The sequence below is a fragment of the Podarcis cretensis genome (genome assembly GCF_951804945.1).
Source record: "Podarcis cretensis genome assembly, chromosome: 5".
NCBI classification, from domain to species: Eukaryota; Metazoa; Chordata; class Lepidosauria; order Squamata; family Lacertidae; genus Podarcis; species Podarcis cretensis.
Window position 1 is genome coordinate 36,415,775 of NC_137174.1, and position 21,721 is coordinate 36,437,495.

Consider the following 21,721-nt stretch of genomic DNA (forward strand, 5'->3'; position numbering starts at 1 on the left):
TCATTTTCTGGAGTTGATTTCGTTTCCAGACAGCTTTCAGAATGAGGCTATGAAGTGGGGAGGACGCTCATGGAATAAAGCGTGTAGGTCAGGAAGGTGGATTTTGTTTGTTTGTGTGTTACTCATCTGATCCCAAAGAAATAGCTTGTGTTACAATATGTTATTACCTCAAAATGTCCTTGCTACAACCCTATGTCAGGGATGGGACTCTAGAGGGCGAGATAGAGGAGGAGGAATGGTGGTCACATACACCCTTCTCCTGATGCTGCAGGAGAAGAGGGAGACAGCCTTGATTTACAGCAAGGCTTTGAGGGATTTGAGGAAAGTCACAGCTCAGAAAGAGATGAACAGAAAAGTTGGGAAGTGTTAGAAGAAGGGACGGGGGGGGGGGACTGTGGCAGGGCAGCCAGATGACACGTTGTCACTGATCCCCAACGTTCTCCCAAACGTTGGGTGTTCGTTAAGAGTCCAGGGACAAAGGACTCAAAGACATTTGATTACAAGTGGCCACCGTAAGGCAAGATGCTGTTACTAGGGAGGAGGGAGGAGGAGCCCTGTTTAGTGCAACGCCATGCTAAGGCTTTTTGCGTTCTTTTGTCTCTCACTATTAAGATTGAATAAAACTCATTAAAAAGGACTCTACTTGTTTTCTCTGCTCTTGCTGCAACCAGGGAGGAGTAGCTTTCCTGAAGCCTTGACACCCTGTGATTTAAGGTAAATCAGTGAAGGCAACTGGGGCTGCATAAAGCAATTCCCCCAGCCAAAGAATTCTGGTGACCAAAGTTTACCCCTGATGGAGCTATAAATCCTAGCACTCATATTCAATTCAAGTGTCCTGCAGATGTTTTGGGCTACAACCCCCACAATCCCCTCGGGCTGAAGGGCACAAGATTGTTGAAGGCTGCTTCAGACACTGTTCCAATTCCCACTGTTCTGTTCCTGTTCTGGAACAGGAAATTCTGTCACCTGCTATGTCCATGCATCTAATACATTTTGGACCAATACATTTAAAATATCTGTTTGAGCAGGTCTTTTCATTGTATGATCCCATGCGCTCAAATACAGTAGACACCAGCTCTTGCTGACGAAGGTGTTTTATTCCACAGGTATCACACGACAATGATTCATAAAGGAAGGCTCAAATGGTGAGAGTAGGAAACAAAATTCAGTGTCGTGCCATTGTCAGGACTGGAGGTGTGGGATGTTGAGAGACAAAAGTAAACCACTGGAAATAATTAACTTGATTTGGCTTAGCAGCTCAGAAGTGAAGAGCTTATTTTATGAATATAATGGAAAACATTCGTAATGAGCTGAACCGAGAAAGAGAGAGCCAACTAGATTCGTAATCTGACATCAGCTGAAATGTTGCTTGCTATACCAAGAAAATGCCGCAAAGAAATAAGTTCTGACTTCAAGGTATTGTTTATGCAATACTTTCAGCCTAAATCATTACTTTTTATCATTATCAGAAGTAATGGGTACTCAGGAAACCAAAAGACAGGGCAAATAGTAATCTGAGAGCAAAATTAACTAAACTGCATAAGCCGCCCAACCAGTTGCTTTGGGAAAGCTTTTATAGAAACCAAAGATGAGGTGGGCACTCTAGGAATCCTCAGTAATGTCAGAGAAGATACTGGAACCAGATCCCTTGTGATGTCAGTGAACAGGGACAGAGAACCTGTGGTTCTCCAGATGTTGTTGGACTTCAACATCCATCATTCCTGACCACTGACCATGCTGGCTGGGATTTAAAAATAATTTCTGGAGAGCCCCAGTTTCCCCATTCCTATCAAAGAGAATGCTGGAACAAGGCTCAGTGCGACAAATATCATGAGCCGACTCAGGCTGAGAAACAAACAAAATATATTTCTACTCCTGAGTCATGAATTGCCAGGCATTTTGGTTCTGCCAATTGATTTACTTCAAAGCACCTTCCCTGCTGAACATCCGGCATTTGCTTCAAATGTATTCTTATTATTATTATTCCAACAGGCTTTCAGCTGAATTCTGATTTTATTGTCTTAACGCATTTCAAGTTTCATTGTGTCGAGTCTCATGTGCAACACTTAGAGATGACTGTGATTAAGAAGTATACAAATCACTAAAATAAAAACAAATGAATTTAAAAGTGAAATACACATTGACTAAGTTCAGTCATAAAGGAAACATAGGAAGCTATTTTACAGTGTGGTGTAGTGGTTAAGAGCGGTAGACTCATAATCTGGGGAACCGGGTTCATGTCTCTGCTCCTCCACATGCAGCTGCTGGGTGACCTTGGGCCAGTCACACTTCTTTGAAGTCTCTCAGCCCCACTCACCTCACAGGGTGTTTGTTATGGGGGAGGAAGGGAAAGGAGAATGTTAGCTGCTTTGAGACTCCTTCAGATAGTGATAAAGTGCGATATCAAATCCAAACTACTACTACTACTACTACTACTACTCTTCTTCTTCTTCTTCTTCTTCTTCTTCTTCTTCTTCTTCTTCTTCTTCTCGCAAAGTCTCTCCAGGGTAGAGGGAATCTTTCCCAGCCCTACCAGGAGATGCCAGGAATTGAACTTGAAAACGTCTGCATGCAAAACTGGTGATCTACCACTGAGCTATGGCCCTTCCCCAAAGAACAACCAAGCTTCTCACTCTGTTACCACACTGGCTTGGGACATGTACATGAATACACACCTGCAAAGTACTTCTTCAGGTTCAGGGAATTAGCCCTTCTAGAACACAACTGGCTGGGGGCAATTTAGCTCAAATGTGCTAGGAGAATTATTTCCCATTGTAACTCTATTCCCTTCCTCCTTTGTGCATGGGGAGAGGAAGTTCAGAACGAGTACCGGTAGTCTCAAACCATGGTTTCATATCCTAGTTTTGGTAGTCCAACAAACCAAAGTTGTAAACAGAAACTGCAGTTTTCTCGAAGCTGGAAAAGGAGCATGTGAACCATAGGCTCACCATGGGACACTCTCACAATGGGAAGCCACATGGTCATTCAACTAAAGAAGGCTTGCCTGAAATATTAGACCCAAATAATCAAGATTTTTAAAAGCACAACATGAACGTAGAGAAAAAATGCCAAAAATTGTTTGGACAAGTGACATGGGGCCAAGAAGTGAAGGCTTTCCAGTTGGCTCCACTCACAAAACCACATCAAATTGTGCAATATACATCGTAATGCTGTCAACCCATTAAAGACCATTTTCTTGTAAGGATCATGGCTAGCAATCAAAGTTTTGCAATGCTGTGGGTAAATAAGCCGTGATGACAGCCAACCACAAAGATGATAAATGGATGCAGACATTTCAGATCTAGACTTGTTGCTATATTTTAAGCTATACAGTAGAGGGAACTATTGTAAGGTTAGCAAACAGGATATATAGAAGGAAATAGTGCGATGATCACAACTCTCTGGGGGTGCATTGAGTTGTTTTAGTTGTGGTTCAATGAAATTTCGCAGTAGATTTTTAAAAAAATTGTAAGCTGTCTTGAGGGTCTGTGGTGATGGAAAAAATTAAGAAAAATGAAAGGGAGAAGTTAGACAGCACTGCAGTTTTCTTTCACAATCAATGGAACATTTATGTCACCCTCTCTAGTTTTCCTAGTATTAATGTATTCTACACAGATATAAGTACATAATAATATATAAACAGTCCTACTGCATCATGCCAATGGCCCATATAGTCCAGCATCTATTCTCACAGTGACAAACCAGATGTGTATCGCAACCCCACAAGCAGGACCTCAGCACAACAGCACAATCCTCTCCTGCCATTTCCAGCTACTGGTATTCAGAAGCATGTGGCTTCCTATTCAGATATTGTCTGGTTTCTAGGGCCATATTTTAGGACAGGGATGGGAAGTCTGTGGCTTTCCAGCTGTTGCTCAGTTACAGCTCCCATCATCCTTGGCAATTGTTCATACTGGCTGAAGCTGCTGGGAGCTGGAGTTCAGTAACCTCTGGAGGGCCATTCAGTCTCCATCCCCATTTTAGGATCATTAGTTGTCACCCATTTCCAGTTCTACCTGGATACACTGAACAAAGATGCAGGCTCCAAGCTATGGGGATCAAGGAGAAGCAAGCAGCATGGGCAACCTTGTAAGTGCAAAAACACATTCTAGCATCTCAAATACTGCTAGCATTTTTATTTTTATTTTAAAGGTAGACTATTGCAATCCTATAGTCATCCATCTCCTAAAACCTTGAGATGGGAATTTTGATGGTAGGATACTAAGAAATTACTGTTGTTGCTCTTTCTTGACCGTTAGGTAGCAGTCTACTGCATCTCTTTCTTCTATATACGGTTAGGTATGGAACCCAATTTCTAAAATGAACTGCAGCAACATCCCAAAAAGTTATTTTATAACCAATAATACATAGAAAACATAACTTTTGAACACAACACAATTGCTCCTGTTCTGGATTTTATCATGCTATTTTACTGTTTTTGTGTTTGAATGCTATTTTGAGATTTTTCAAAAATATACTAAATGGTTTAGAAATGCCTTTAATTAATTAACAAACAAATAACCAGGTCTACATAATTGTGGTGCTTGCTGTACAAAGATTATTTGTTAACTGAGTGTATTCTTGATTTACTGCTGCTGGGACCCTGATTCTGTCCCATATTTGGGAAAGAGCTGGTGGGAAGATGTCACAAAAATCTTTATTGTTAACAAAGGCAAAATACTTGTCTAGCAAACCATTCTTCAAAATCATTCCCTTCTCTTCAATTGGCAGATGTGCTTCAAAAGGGATCTCTGAGTGAGAATCCGGTGGCATCCCTTTCATAGTGTGACTAAAGACTTCAGCCCTTCTCTCCATCCCAAGACAGCTTTAGAGCTGATGAATAAAGTGGAGCTAAGCATAGATCTGTTTATAATATTGCTGAAAGAAAGAAAGAAAAGGACCTGGGCTAGCGATGTACAAATTTGTCCATTTTGGTTTCTCTACTTTCCCCACCCTTATGTTCAGTTCTCCACTTTCCACATCTGTTTGCAATTATTTTTTACAAAGAAAAAAGTCCTCAAGTAACTTTGTTAGCATTTCAGTGTGCATTTCTCCTCATATACACATGCTTGTATGCAGTTTTTGAAAAAGTGCTCATTTTTACAAAGCAGTTTTCACTAAAATATGCATTTTTATGCATACATTTCCCCTGACCCATGCATTTATATGCACATTACTTGGCTGCATAAGTGCACTACAAAATTCTTAGAATTTCAGATTTCAAAATTTTGTCCATTTATTGTTTCGCAAAGGGCCAATTTATTAGGTTCAGTTGTAAATGCAAACTGTTTTTACATAATTTCTCCCAGAACGCTAGTATGGTCCCTCTTTCTTCCAGTCATCTGCAACATTCTTCACCATTAATATAAACTAACAATATAGTTTCATCCAGTATTAACTGAGCTGACCCCCCACAAAATGAATTTTCTGGGAAATATCTTAATTTACCTCATACAAACACAGATTACTTTAAAAATCCTACACAGCTGAGGAATATTTAATGAAATGTCCTGTGTCAGTTTTGACACCTCCCCAAATAGGATGGAGAATTTGCAGAAGCCGTTTCTGCCCGGCTCAAATGTCTCCTTTTTCTATACTTTATCAAGTTGTGAACTACTTCTAGCATCTGCCTTCCAGACTAACATTCTGCAAGTAAGGGATGCTGGAGTATGATGAAGTTTTTTATCAGGGAAGAATGAATGCTGGTCAGTTTGAATTGCTGCTAATTATATACAAGTGGTAGATATTTATGCCAGTAACTTCATTGCTGTTATTTCTATGGAAAGAACTGTGACCTTTCACAATCAATCTACATACTGAAACCCACATTTCTCTGGAAGCATTCAATTGCCAGGGGTAACAGGATTGAACAAGCAAAGTGTTAGTCAAAAGCAATGAAAAATTCATTAGTTACATCCATTGTTTCTTCCAGAATTAATGTTGGAAAAACTTTTATACATATTCCAATGAAAACACAATTCACTTATCATATATGTTCCAATGAAAACATGACTCACTTATAACTAGAGACATTCTGAGGCACAAATATTTAAGTATACTTTGAAAGCTCCCAAGGCCATAAAACACCCCAAAATCAAATGAAGTATATTGCTAAAGTAAACCAGGGCCAGACGATTACATGACTCTCTGTTCAGGCACATTATTGCCTGGAATCTTTATTTGGTTTTATAAAGTGCCCCAAAATAATGTGCTTATAATTTCCTGGGAAATTCCCGGGTTTTAAGCTAATATTGCACATAACAAGGGATAGGAGAGAAATTAAATTCTCCTCTTATTTAAAGGAAAACCTACCAAATTTGCACTTCCCAAAACAATACACAAACCAAAGTACAGGCATCCTTCAAAATCCACACATGGGAATTTTGCAATGCAACCAAGTAACGTGTACAAAGATGTATATACTAGGGTTATGAGTGCATGAAAATGCACATATCAGTGAAAAACAGCAGAAAAACATGTGTTATATTAGGGGAAATTATTATTACTATTTTATTTTTATTTATTAAAATTCTTTTGCACAAATGGGTATATTGGGTCAAACAGCATTTAAGAAGTATGTATTAGAAATTTGCACTAAAGTGCTGATAAACCTTCAGAATGACTTTTCTTCAAAAAAACAATGTAAATTGATGTGGAGACCTGAATTTAAGATGGAAAACTGAGAAACAGAAAGAACAAAAATTGACAATCTCACCCATTCCTGGACAAAAAAGCAGATTTCCTTTGTTGACTATCAATGTAGTTTGGGTCTCAGAAATAAATTAAGATTAATGTCAGCAGTGGGCTGGTTTTAAGGTGATAAGGCACCACAGAGGCCCTGCTCAGGTATTGTCAGCTGGTGAGTTGAAAGGAGCAGAGAGGTGCTCTCCCTGACATTACACCCTCACACACAAACTCCTTACTCACATAGTTCTATGCACTCAAAAGTTTCTCCAGAATCTGGAATACTGATTGTTCAGGCCTCTGGATTTTGGGGTTGCCTTGGTGCATTCAGCTATACTAACAAAGGCCCCCTCCTCCTTCTGAATTGTTTGCTATGGGAGCAATGGATTCTGGAATAAGAATGTAAGATTAACCCTGCTGGATCAGGCCAGTGACCCATCTAGTCTGGCACTGGGCCGTCATAGTGGCCAACGAGATGTCTATGTGAAGCCTGCAAACAGGACCTTAGAGCAACAGTGCTCTGTCTTCATATGGTTTTCCAGTAACTAGATTTCAGAAGCTTAGTTCCTCCAGCTAGAGAGGTAGAACAGAGCCATCAAGGTGAACTGCCAAGTGGTTGTAAAAGGGCCAGACTTTCTGCAGCACTAGGCACTTGAACATTTCCCTCTGCCCTTATAGCAACTGTAACAATATGGGCAAACCAAAGGGCAGGGCTGAACCAGGTAACTTTTGGCAAGGGAGAGTTGTGGTATGGAATAATTTGGTGAGTCAAATGGTGGATTGAAGCCAGTAGGTCAGTGTGTGTGGTTAAATGTGGAAACAGTTTACTGAACTCACCCCGATTAAAAGTATTCAGCAAAATTATTGATGCTAAAGGCAAAGCTAAGCATGAAGATTGTGCGCTGTCTCCTCACATTTTAAACTTTTGTTTCAATGCAGCTGCAGCAAGGCTTTGAATCTGATCTGAGCAGATCCAAGGGGAAGGGTTTTTAAGGCTTTCCCAAGATAGTTTTCTGATTAGAACTGCTCCTGCCCAGCTCTTTTTGTCCTCACTGGAGAAAATGTAGACGGGCCCCAGTATTTTTCTCCTTATAAGCAGGAAAACAAGGACAGCGAGCAAATGTTGATCAGAAAAATGATCTACAGAGAAAGGATTAAGCACCTCTTCCACACCCGTGCTTCAGTCAAATCCACACACACACACACACACACACACACACACACACACTGTATTAAAGTACAAAGCCAAACTGTCTAGAGATACTGCACATTTCTCCCTCACTACAAGTAGGTAAAATGAGCAGGAAATATACCTGGTTGCTGGCTAACTTAGAAGCTGGTTATCTGTAGTTCCCAAACATTAAGCTGGTGTCAGTGTTGAACTTCTTCTCTTTGCTGTATTGTTAAGCAGAATAAACCACAAAAATCTTGCTCACCAAGTTTCCCAATGCTCACCAGCAGCTACAAATTATGAGGAGCAAAGACAGGGGGAATTAGTTACGTAATAAGTTCCGTGCTCAGTGTAGCAATACTGTACTCCTATAGAATTTCTCTGAACTTTGAAGAGAATAAAGCAGCTGCCTATGGCCAGACAGAGCCCTAAGTTGAAGCCCCCTCAGAGCTTTTTATTGAGTCCAGATGCCTTGCAGAGGAAGAAGATGCCAGAAAACTTTGGGTGGGAAACCCCCAGCTCCTTGTAGCTTGGTTTTTGCCATCAGCCACACATGTGGTTCATTTGTTGCATTAGTCAGTATACAAAATAAACAGCCTATTTGGCACAGCCTCAGAAAGGACTGAGGTTTGGGATGTCAGCCACAAACATGGTGAATAAGTAAATATGCCATAGGCAAACTGAGGAAAGTGCAGCAGATAAAAAAATAAGCGTGCAAATTCAGTCACAGTGGTTGTCCACCTAACCAAGACTCATTCCTAAGAAATGCAAGAAACTCAGCAATGGGTAAAGAGCCATCATAATTAAAACCATATAACAACCTGCTCTGAAGAACATATCTTATGAACGTGAATTCCTCAGCTAAAATGCCTCTACTTTTTCAACCCAAGAGGAAAGCGTTTTTTCTCATGATGGCATTATGTTCAGATCTGGTCTTGTACTTTGGTCCTGCTAAATGCAAAGCTCTACAGCTCATCAAACCCTTTTCCTCTTAGGTTGTGGCTGTTTCAGCTCCATGTCCCCAGGATGCTTGCACATCCTGTTGCTTCGTGTGCTTATGCAATCGCCAAGAGTGATCCATGTCCCACTATGATATGAACAGCCTAGGGCGATGACCTGAATGCTCTCATGCCCAAGGGTCCACATAGCTTCAGAGGTGGGAGTGAGGCTGAGCCACCCAGAGTTACATCACTCCTTGTTTGGAAGGTACAGTCAATTACTTCACAGCCACTCCTATTTCCTGCTGCATCCAAATGTCCTAAATGAAAGCAACACCCATCTCTGTCAACACCTTGGCTTCAAGTTTGAGCCCTCGGGTTTGCTGAACACATTTCTTTGAGCACATTTTATGGCACCCGGATCCGCTGCACTTCATAACTTCACTCTTTGCTCTTGTACAAACGATGAGTGACATTGTTATATCAGGACAAATTGAGGAAGAGTTAAGATACAAAAACACTTGTTTTGAGAAATGATCACAAATTGCCTATAGGCTCATCCAGACTTCCTATTGCACTGTGTCCCCCAGGCACAGGACTGAGGTTTAAAGCTCTGTGTCTTGAGGTTTTTTTGTGTGTGTGTGTGTGTGTGTGTGTGTGTGCGTGTGTGTGTTGGGCATAGCACTTTTCCAGGGGAAACCCATGTTTTACCACTGAATTGGAGCAAATGGCAATCAGCAGAAAACCCGGCTGCTGTTTGCTCTGATATAGCAGTTAAATGTGGGTACTCCTGGAGAAAGTGCCAGGACAATCAATCAATCAATCAATCAAGGCTCAGACATGAAGCTTTAAATCCCAGCCCTGTGCCTAGAAAGGTGGCACAAAAAGAAGTCTGGATGAGCCCTGTGTGTTTCAGCAGTCATCCAGGAACAGAATGAACTGTGTGAGAATACCTCCTCAATAGACCATTTACTTTTCAGGATTTTATATATTTATGTATTTCCAGAGTGGTGCATATTCTAGTTATCTCCCACTTGGACTACTGCAATGCACTCTACATGGGGCTGTCTTTGAAGGTGCCCCGGAAACGACAATTAATCCAGATTTGTGACTGGGAGTGGCCACTGAGACCATATGACACAGGTCCTGAAAGAGCAACATTGGCTCCCAGTACGTTTTCAAGCCGAGCACAATTCAAAGTGTTTGTGCTGACCTTTAAAGCCCTAAACGGCCTCGGCCCAATATACCTGAAGGAGCATCTCCACCCCCATTGTTCAGCCTGGACACTGAGGTCCAGTGTCGAGGGCCTTCTGGCAGTTCCCTCACTGTGAGGTTACAGGGAACTAGGCAGAGTGTCTTCTTGGTAGTGGCTCCCGCCCTGTGCAACACCCTACCATCAGATGTCAAGGAAATAAACAACCATTTGACTTTTAGAAGACATCTGAAGGCAGCTCTGTTTAGGGAAGTTTTTAATGTTTTTAATATTATGTTGGGAGCTACCCAGAGTGGCTGGGGAAACACAGCCAGATGGGCAGTGTATAAATTCTTCTTCTTCTTCTTCTTCTTCTTCTTCTTCTTCTTCTTCTTCTTCATCATCATCATCTTCTGGTTCAATGTTCAACTAAGAAATCATCATTGGCCACTCTCTCATTTAAGATATGTCTTAAAGACTCCTTTATGTAAATTCAGGCCACATTTGCACTATACATTTAACACAGTTTCTGAGCACTTTGAACAATCATGACTTCCCCCAAAGAATCATGGGAAATGTAGTTTGTTAAGAGTGCTAAGAGATGTATTCCCCTCACACATCTATAATTAGCAGAGTGGTTTGGCAATCAATGTCAACAAACCTCAGTTCCCAGGTTTCTTTGGGGGAAGGCATGCCTGTTTAAAGTAGTATGATTATGTTTTAAAATGTATTACCTTGATGGAGGCTCATTCCCTTTCCTCCAAGGACCTCAAGGTGCCACACTTGGTTCTCCCTGCTCTCCATTTTATCCTCACAACAACCGTCTTTGGTTGGTTAGGCTGTGAGATAGAGAGTGGCTCAAGGTCACCCAGTGAGCTTCATGGTAGAGTGGGAAATTGAACTCCCAAGTCCTAGTTTGATACAACTAGGCGTTCAGTATTTTTTCTTCTTCCTTCCTGAGTCTTTGAAAGGTCATATGAAAGGGTGCCAATTTCCTCAAAGATGAATGCCGGCACAGGAAGTTTTCTTTTGTTGCTGGTTGGTTCTGTAGAAACTCCCACATTTTTGCTTAGAGAGACCTGTCTCCCCGCCAGCTGCACCTTTCTGCCTCAGGATCACATTACAATATTCCTGCAGCCCTTATATGGCATGAGGAAGTGAACGCAAGCAGCAGGCACTATTAGAAGAAACCTTTAGGGTGCAAAGATCAAGCGATAACTGGAGTTCATAATTAAAGGCTTCAGAAAATTTTGAGAGTCGTAGATCACAAGAGCATTTGCTTTTGCACTTTATTCAACCTTCCTATAAGATTTAGGGCTCATCCAGACTTCCTTTTTTTGCCATGTTTCTAGGCACAGGTCTGGGCTTCAAAACTCCACTTCTGGGCAGTGATTGTTGTTGTTGTTTGTCCCAGAGCTTTCCCCGAGAAACCCTATGCTTTGCTGCTGAATTGGAGCAAATGACAATTGGATTTTCTGTGAGTGCCAGGAAAGAAACACTCAAACACGTGCAGCACAAAAGGAAATCTGGATGAGCCCTTAGAGGTAGCCAGGGATGGGAGTAAGGGCTCATTCACAGTTCTGCTTGTGCCTTTAGATAGATGCATTTAGATATTCTGAACTAGTGGCTGATGCCCATTGTGACTGGTAGGGCAGAAAACAGGAGGTAGAACCAGAGCCAATAGCAAGCAGAGACAACTAATTCTAGTTTTGCCACCATCCTCCTCCTTGCTGCTGAATTCTACATGGGCAACACTGAGACTAAGGACGAAGGGGAAGTTGACAGGTGTTGTCAAGTCCTGGGCTGTCTGTATGCAGGCAGGCAGGCAGGCAGGACTGACTGAGGTTGGTGGGGCAGTGCCCTCATGTACCCAAATGGACCAGCCTCCACTGCTCTAAACTGAGACCCACCTGTACACTCAGGCATGCTCCTATAATGGACCTACAAAATCAGACACTTGTGACTGATGCACACACAAAAGCTAGCATCTCATCTTCTTTGTCTTGTTGCATTTCCTCCTTTATGGACATCCATACTATTAAAAGAATCCTGCAGAGAAAAGCAGCAGCTGAAATATTTCCCCCTTCCCTGCTGAGTTCCCTCAAGTCGAATGTAATCACCATTGTTACCTGGAGGAAGTGTTGTCACCCACCATCTGTGCCTGATGTCACTGCTCACTGCGCCCCTTCCCTCTTATATTTTTCCCCAACAGGATTTGAACTGCTTTTCTCTCTGTCTCTCTCTCTCTCTTTCTCTGATGTGGCTCAGATGTTGTTCAGATTGCTTAGACAAACACACCACGAGCTCCAGTAGTGATGATGCATATAATCAGATTCTGACTTCCTGGTGCCCTTTACAATGGGTGGCATTTAGGCAAAAGACACCCAAGACATCTCAAGATCATGGGCAGATCAGGAGTGATTTGTTCAAAAATTACATAGAAAATTACTTCTTGCATTATGTTTCATGTGCAGGTTTTATATGTTCCCATGTGGTTAGCTTTCTGCATTGCTAATTTAGTGCACAACTGCTGAGTTAGCATCATGACTGCCTACCACCTGGACACAGCCTAACTTGTAGTCCTGCAGATGTTATTGGACTACAGTTTCCATGTTCTATGACTATCAGCTGTGTTAACTGGAGACTGCAGTCTCCACTGTGTCTTCAGTTCTCCAACGAAGCACAAACCTCGAGTGAGTGCCTGGGGGCTCTTGCCACCACTTGGCAGACAGTGGGGAGGGGGATGGAACTCAACTTTTCTAACACTGTGATAACGTTAGAATTATCACAAGTACAGTGTTTGAATGCACAGCAGTATTGTATTTTTCACTGTGAAAAACAACCATTTTTAAAATGTCATCGAAATCCTGGTAACCCAGGTCAGTTCTAAAAGTAAATATGAACTTTTTGCCCAGGTCAGCTGAGCCTGGGTCTCAGTCCCTAAATCTAATCCTGCTCAAATACCTGTGAAAAGCACTAGCTGCATGAAATATTCTAATAATTTTCCATTACCAGGCAAAGCATTTTCAAGGCTCCAGGTCTCGAAACTGTCGAAAAGAAGAAAGCAGAGCAAGATCAAACATGTTGCCTTTAACGTTATATAGATGGTGTGAACTCTCTAGGAGTTTTTATTTCTGATACTTAACTGGATTTGTTAAAAGTAGGGATATATTGGCAACAACAGCATGAGCAATCAAAACTCGAAACCATCAGCACACCCACCACTTGGCAGACAGTGGCAGACCCACCAGCTTTGCAGAAAGTGTTCACATTTGGTGAATGACTAGTTACTGTACAAAGAGAAATAGAATAAACTATTACAAAATCTCTGACAGCTTCTGGTTTAAGCATGTCAAACAGGAAGTACCATGCCTATGTGGTTTGACCTATTTTCATAATGTAAATCATTTCCCCCTTGATCTGAGGCTTGGGCATAGGGGAAGACCCACTGGTCAGCTTTCCATCAAAGCTGTGCCTCCTTCACTTATTCTGTGCTAGGGCAGAGGAACCCTCCAGATGTTTTAGAACTCCCACTAACCTCATTCAGCATAGCCAGTGATCAGGGATGGTGGAAGTTTTAGTCCAGCAGCATCAGGAGTGCCACAGGTTCCCCAGCTCTGCTCCATGCTGAACCAGAAGACAACCTTCTACGTGGTAAGCTGTTCCTCACATGGCTGTGGTATGTATGTGTGTGACGCACAAACCTATGAAGATCCAACTTGCTTTTACATAGATCCAGGAAGTCTTCCATAGATCCAGGAAGTCACCAACAGAGCAGCTGTGAAGATCAGTAGATAGCTATCTTAATTACTTCCACAGTCCATTTGTACTCTTAAGTGGTGGGTGTATAAGTGTATGTCCTACCTTTCAGTTGTACACCATCAATTAAAACAATATGCAATCCATAAAACAGAAAAGACCAAAACAAAAGAGATTAAAAAACCCAAAAAACAGTACCCATACATTGAAGAGGAAGAGGAATGTAAACCAAGTCAAAGTTGTGGCAGAACAAAAAGATGTTGCCAGCACACCAAAAGAGGGACCAACTGCATTTCCTGGCCTAGGCCCTGTCCTTCACTCCAACCAATCTGACCTCTGATGATGGTTGAAGGGCCTCTGCTGATGAGTGCAAGGGAGGGGCAGGCTTGAGAGACAACACAGTCAGTGTGAGAAGCCAGTAGATCAAAACAGTGATGTACATCGCTCTGTTCCCCACACTTTATTTCTACCACAAAGGTCATCTGCAACTATGAAAACTGTTTTTATTTGCCCTTCTTAGCCTTCCACCTTTACTCAAATACAAAAAAAGTGCAACTAGCCCTTCAGTGCTTTGGCATGAAGAGTGGTGATTGGATAATCACCACTCTTCATGCCTCGGGCAAAAGGAGCTTGCAAGGCCTACTAAGTTTCTTATTGGTATGAGCTTTTCTGTGCATGCACACGAAATCTCATACCAATGCCAAACTTAGTTGGTCTCTAAGGTGCTACTGGAAGGATTTTTTTTTATTTTGTTTCGACTATGGCAGGCCAACATGGCTATCTACCTGTTGCAAGGCCTAGGCAGAGAAAGCTGGGTGAGAATATGAAAGCTGTGTGTGCAAGTCTCCTGTGCCTTGTACAACTCTGAATGTGGTCTCTGATGCAGGATTGGAAAACAGGGCTCTGGTGAGACCTTTCACATGGGTGCTGCACCCATGTTGCAAATGACTCAGGTCCCATCTATTTTATTTAAATGCTGCCTCCACCCAGGCAATTTTACAGGCCAGTTATACTTTACAGCCACCACTTAAACTTTGCAGCACCTTTTAGAGCTGTCCATGCAGAAGATATAATCACACATGGTGAGCTTTGGCTACTCACGAAGGTAACACCAACCCAGACTTAAGGAAGGCATTTGGAGTGACATCAAGAAAATTGTGCCATCCATGTCAGGGGTGAGCCACAACACTAAAACAGTTAAAAACCACCCAATAGCTACAATATGGTGCCAGTCCTGAAACGTGCTGTACTAAAATATAAGAAGTGTGTCTAAAGGTCTCATCATCTGATTTATGGCTCGGTGGCAGGGCATATGCTTTGAGATCAAAGGTCCCAGATCCAAACCCAATAATCTCCAGTATAGATGCACTGAGTCCAGTAAGGATATGTTCAGTCCCAGGCATCTCAAGGTAAGACAGAGAAAGACCCTTGTCTGATACCCAGGAGAACAACAGCTGCACAATTTAGATACAGCATGGAGCAAGATGGGCCTGTGGTCAGACTCAGTACAACGCAGCTTCCTATGTTCCTAGATTTGGGAATTTCAAAACATAAAGGCTTGTTTTCTTGAAGCGGAACGGATGCATTAGACACATGAGTCAGTGTAGTAACATACCCATCAACTGGCCTGATAAAATCGGGGCATCCGGTTTTTGGACACCGTGGATCTCCAAAAATGCATGATCTTGGAGCCCAGAAATAAATGTGTGGGAGAGAATATGCCGGATCGTGACCTAGTGTGAGATCACAGAGCCCCAAAACGTGTGTTTTTGATCTCCATGATATGGCGTGAGGCTGTGATCCCATGCATTTTTGAGGCTAGGTGATCTTGCGTGGGTCACATGACTCACACAGGAACAGAGCCATGTCCCAGATATTGGAGGGTTAAAATGTTGGCGGGTATGTAGTAAGTGGTTTCAGTGCTGGATTCTGATCATTGCTTCCAGTGGTCAAATCCCCACAGAGCTAGCCATGAACTCATATGAAAACAGCAAACCCATGTCTCTCTGGCTAATGTTTCATAATAAAAACTGCTGGATGAAGGGTGGTATACCAATTTTAACAACAACAACTGCAAAGAGGGGCATACAAACATATCCACCCATAAGTGTGTAGATAGACTGCCCACCACCCACCACCCACCAATATCTCTGTAGAAATAGAAATTGAAGGGCCGAGTTAATTACAATATTTGTTAATCATTTCTATAGGATGCCTTTCCCCCCAAACCTTCTACTGCAGGGGCTCTCAGACTTTCTACCCCCAGGGCTCACTTGGAAAGGTTGACAACGACTGAGAGCCCAACAGTCACAGAATTCTGGAGGTAGAGATTGCCATACTACAGCTGGCAGTTACTGACATTTTCTACTGATATCTGATTTGTCTTTGGAAATTATTAAATCCTTCCATTTCCACCCCACTCCCAAACTTCTCTGTCTCTCAGCCATCTTTACCAGCATGCAAGCACTTGCTGGTCCAGCCGAAAGACATGGCTAGCGGGGATGGTGCAGGTAAGTGAGGAAGCAATTTGTAGGCTGTGGCATTGAGACTCAACTGAAAGTGGCTCAAGTCCCATGTGTGGGTCTCAGCCCAAAGTCTGAGAAATTCTGCTGCACTGGAAGTTTCCATTAATTTTTCTTCTATGTTCTGTTATGTTCTGCTATTGCCGGTCCTTTCTTTTTCTCCTTTTCTTTTACTGTTTTGAATTATTTCAGATAGATGATAGATAGATATAAATGATAGATAGATTAGATAGATAGAGGATAGATAGATAGATGATAGATAGTAGATAGATAGATAGATAGATAGATAGATAGATAGATAGATAGATAGATAGATGATAGATAGATAGATATAGATAGATAGATAGATAGATAGATAGATAGATGATAGATAGATGATAGATGATAGATGATAGATAGATAGATAGATAGATAGATAGATAGATAGATAGATAGATAGATATAGATAGATGATTGATAGATAGATAGATAGATAGATAGATGATAGATAGGTAGATAGATAAATAGATAGATATAGATGATAGATAGACAGATAGATAGATAGATGATAGACAGATAGATAGATAGATGATTATGATTAGATAGATAGATAGATAGATAAATAGATGATAGATAGATGATAGATAGAGATAGATGATAGATAGATAGATAGATAGATAGATAGATAGATAGATGATAGATAGATAGATAGATAGATAGATAGATGATAGATAGATAGATGATAGATAGATAGATAGATAGATAGATAGATAGATACATAGATAGATAGATAGATAGATAGATAGATAGATAGATGATAGATAGAGATAGATAGATAGATAGATGATAGATAGATGATAGATAGATAGATAGATAGATAGATAGATAGATATAGACAGATAGATGATTATGATGATAGATAGAGAGATATGAGAGAGAGAGAGAGAGAGAGAGAGAGAGAGAGAGAGAGAGAGAGATGAGAGGGGAGATACTGGAAGTTAAAAAGGAACTGTCCCTATAGAAAAATGCTAATTTGGCTGCACCACAATGCTTAGGACAGGTTATAAACAGCTATATAAGCATCACTGCAACAGCGGTACACCAGCATCGTATGCAAATAGGCCAGCACAAATGTTTAGGAAGGAGGATATTTAGGAAGGAGCTTTTACTGGTTTTTTCCCTTCCTAAAAAGAATATTTTCCAGATTCTGCCATTGATGTAGTCCATATCCCTATGAATGAACTTTAAATGCAGTGTGATTAGCTGGAGGGGATGGCAGAAATCACAGTTTAGGAAACCGAGGATGCTTTTTCTTCATGCAATGATCCAAGAGTGTGCCCCATTGAAAATTCATGGGAGCTTACTTCTGAGTAAACATGCATAGGATTACATTGTGAGGCGTGATCTTCACATGTAGCAGAATGACACAATAAGGTTTTAAAGGGGTAGTTGGGCTCTTCAAATTCAGACTACCGGGGGAGGGTGGATATCACATGATTTAATGCTCTCCTGAAGCTGCAGGTAGAAGATCAACACGGCAAGAAGTGGGCTGGTTATAATAGGTTGTGTTTTTGTTTTAATTTTAGGAAGCTTTTTTACATGTGGAACCCATGCAGTCTAAAGTGGTGTGGTCCACCTTGCCACTTGAGAATTGTATCACCTCTTTCTGCTGTGTATGCAGACTATACATTTGATATGACATATTTCAAAGAATTCTGGGAGCTGTAGTTTGTTAAGAGTGCTAGATATGGTAATTCTGTGAGGCAGAAACTACAGTTCCCTGGATTCTTTGGAGGAAGCCATGTGCTTTAAATGTGTGTTGAATATCCTTTATTGTGTGGATCTACAACTGAAATCCTAGACACACGTATTTGGGAGTAAGTCAAATGTAAATAAATAAAGGTCACTTTTGGGTTGGCATGCATAAGATTGGGTTGTCAAATTGGTCACCTAGAAAAATTTATGCATTGCTTTTGAAAAATAGTGTAGAAAATAAACACAAAAGGGGAAAATTGAACAATATAAATATTTAATTTTCCAGTATAAAATAATAAAACATAAATAATTCTGACTGAACAAATTATAACAAATCACATATCCATTAGATCTATTGACAGTCATCAGAAATGTTATCAGGTTAGATGCTTCTTCTTCTTCATTTTTCTTTGTGTGTCCATATTTTATTTCCAATATGAAGCCAAGATATATTCCATAGGAATCATAATAAGCATTAATTTGACTCTCACAACTCATCTTCTCATTTCAGCAAGCAAAAACTCTCTTACATACACATTGAGCATAAACATTAGCCTTATAAAAGCTTGGATAGCCAAAAGAAAATGGACTCACAGTGATAGCCTCTCTCCGATAGCTTCATTAAAACTGCTTGTTCCAAACAACCATAGGGCTATGCATACTTCACAAAAACTGTTCCATAAATACATTAATATAAATAAATGCAGTGCAGTGGTGTGGGTTTGTTTCCAGATGGTTAATCTGGAAAGGATGGCTGAACTCAGCTTCTGGCCAGCTTCTCTGACATGTCATTTTCCCCGACAGCATGGCTAAGCGTTCCAAAGAGACGGTCCCAGTGGGTAAAGTATGGGGCATAGTTGAATTTGAACTTCAAGTGATGGAGATCGTGGTGTGGTGCTCCTCCATACAGACCAAATGGGACCAGTCTGTGGGTCGACCACGGCAAGTCATAGCCAGAATGATCCTCCACCGCAAACCAGATGTTGGCAACGAAGAATGTCATCTCCGTCAAAGGATGACACTTCAACAGCATTGGGCTGATCCCCGCAAAAAAACCCAGCCAAAGCAGTTCCCACATGCTGGCGTACTGGGTGGTGAGAGCAAACGTAGAGATGTGCTTGTGGTGGACCTTGTGGAAGGTCTTGTAGAGCCATGGCACCCGGTGATGGAGCAGATGCCACAGGAAATACAGGAAGTCAAAGAGCAGCAGGCAGAGCGTTATGTCCAGCAAGAGCCTTGGCAAGGCAGGAGCTTTCACTGGCAAACTCACTGGTCTCCAGTACCAATGAGCGACAGTCACTGGGAAAATGCAGACCAGCTGGTGGTAGACGTTTTGAGTCATGCAAAGCACCATCATACTCAGAGTGGGAGAACTCTGGGGCTGGATTTTGTACTTTCTCAAGGCTGGGACTCGAGTGCTGAAGAAGTCCAGAGCGATGAATGGCAGGCAAAAAGCTGTGTATAGCGTAAAGTTGAACAGCACTGGGAAGAAGGGTGACTTGAGCAAAGCCTCCTGCGTTACAATGAAGTCCCAGACCGGCTGCAAAGTCAGCATGCCTTCCCTGTCCTCCAGCCCATCACAACTGAGCAGCTCTCTGTTCTGAACACTGGAGTTCATGTTGCCTTGTGCTGCTGCTGCCGCTGCTTGTCTGTCTGCTGCTGCTGCTGCAACCGGGCTACTTTTAACTAGCCTTCTTTCATCCACTCCTTCATATGACATCACAAAAGAAGGGGGAGGAAATTCCTTTAACTAACCCGTGCAGTTTCCTTTCTTTCTCAAAGTTAAAGAAAGCAAAACGTGTCAAAGGAATTTCCCCATTGCTTATTTCACGCATTTCCCATTGGCTGAGCTGCCCTTGGCCACGCCCCCTCTTCTGCACATTCCATTGGATTTTTCCATTGGACGCAAGCCTGTATAGCCTGTTGCTTATCCAAGCTAGTTTGTGAAAGAAATGACATTCTGCAGGATGCAAAGGCATAGGGAAATAAAAGAGGAACGCGTGCACAACCTCCAGGCAAATGAAATGAGTAGAGTCTGACTAGGGTGTGTTTCAAAAACTGGGAAAGAAGTGAATCACATTCTCAGATTTGTGAGATGTATTGAAAGCACGAGAGTCTAAAAACAAAACCTGGAAACTTAACTTCTGGCTTCTCAACTGTTGGCATGTACTAGAGCAGGGGTAGCCAAAGAGGTGCCCTCCAGCTATTGCTGAACTTCAATTCCTATCAGCTAATAATAATAATAATTTATTATTTATACCCCACCCATCTGGAATAGGGATCAGCAGATAACTAGGGCTGCTAGGCAATCATGTCCATTTTTGTTTCTTTCCCCCATTTTTCCAGTCTTAAGTTTGGCACACTTCATTTCCACATCTGTTTGTGATTTTTTAAGAAAATAGTCTACATGAAAACTCACCGGCATTTGAGTGTGAATTTCTCCTAATTGTATGCAACTTTGCCTAATACAGTCATACCTCATGTTGCATTAGCTTCATGTTGTGTCTTTTCGGCTTGCAAATGCGGCAAACCCGGAAGTGTATACTACCAGGTTTTGCCACGTGTGCTTGCGCAGAAGCGTTCTGCATGCTTCACACATGCACAGAAGCACTCTATTGTGATCTGCACTTGCGCAGAAGCGCCGCTCTAGTTGCACACTTTTCGGGGTGCGAACAGCACCCCGGAACGGATTGTGTCCGCAACTAGAGGGACCACTGTATATGCATTTCTGCAAAGCCATTTCCCCTGCTACAGTGTATTTTTGCATGTTTTCATTCATGTATGTATTTGTATCAACATTTTACCCGTTTTCCTTTTTTTTTTTTTTTTTTGGTACACAGGTGGCTAGAGAACTGCATTGCAAAATTCGGAGAAGTGTGAATTCTGAAGGATGACTGTGTTTCAGTTCATGTATTGTTTTGGAAAGTTCAAATTAGGTTGATTCACCTTTACATAGGGGCCCAGGGGGGTACAAGGTGCGTGGTTTCTCTGCCCTTCTTTTGCACCCTGTGAAACATAAATGCGCAGAGGGGTTTTTTTAAAAAACTGGGCAACAGCACGCCACCCACCTGTGACTCCCAAGCCTGCCCCTTCAGTCAAAACAAAGCAAGAAGGGGGCAGGAGATCAGGGGAGGCTTGGGAGTCATGGGCGTGTGGCGTGCTGTTGCCCAGTTTTTAAAAACTGCACATTTATGTTTCACAGGGTGCGAAAGAAGGGCTTTGCACCTTTATACAATATGCATGCATGCTTGGGCCCAGGGTCTTTTGCCTCACCATCCCCACTACTGTTGCTACTCAGCTTAAAAAAAATAAAAAAAACCATTGGAAAAAATCTGGTAACCATATCCTAGATGCTGTTGGACTCCTAGTCCCATAATCCCTTATCATTGGCCATGTTGACTGATGGGAGTTGGAGTCCAAAAACTCCTGGAAGGCCACTGGTTCCACCCTGCTATCCAACTCTAAAGACGTGATGGGGAAACGATTTGGGTGAGCCATTAGACAATACTTTGTGGAAGAGAATCTGGGTAAAAACTGCCTTTAAAGTTGTTTCACTAAGAATCCAGGAAAATGAACTTGGGTATGAACTTTCCCCACCACAATGAAGCCAAGCCAGTTAAGGAACGTGCAGCCTTAACATTATCTCATGGAACATAGCAGGTTGGGCCAACAAACCAGGGGACCAGCCATTTCGTGAATATATAACGGGTTTTGACATAAT

General features: G+C 41.8%; 1 protein-coding gene and 2 long non-coding RNA genes across 3 annotated transcripts in view; 2 read left to right on the forward strand and 1 right to left on the reverse strand.

The window, feature by feature from the left end:
• The window catches only part of LOC307216339, a 265,091-nt gene that overhangs the window by 26,800 nt on the left and 216,570 nt on the right, over window positions 1-21,721 (forward strand). The window lies entirely within an intron of this gene.
• LOC307216358 overlaps window positions 1-21,721 on the forward strand; it is a 42,788-nt gene that overhangs the window by 7,087 nt on the left and 13,980 nt on the right. The gene's annotated exons all lie outside the window — the stretch shown is intronic.
• CH25H (cholesterol 25-hydroxylase) lies at window positions 18,254-19,781 on the reverse strand. The gene has a single exon (XM_079976529.1). It carries the CDS (start codon window positions 19,718-19,720, stop codon window positions 18,761-18,763), a length of 960 nt encoding a protein of 319 aa, XP_079832655.1. The 5' UTR covers window positions 19,721-19,781; the 3' UTR covers window positions 18,254-18,760.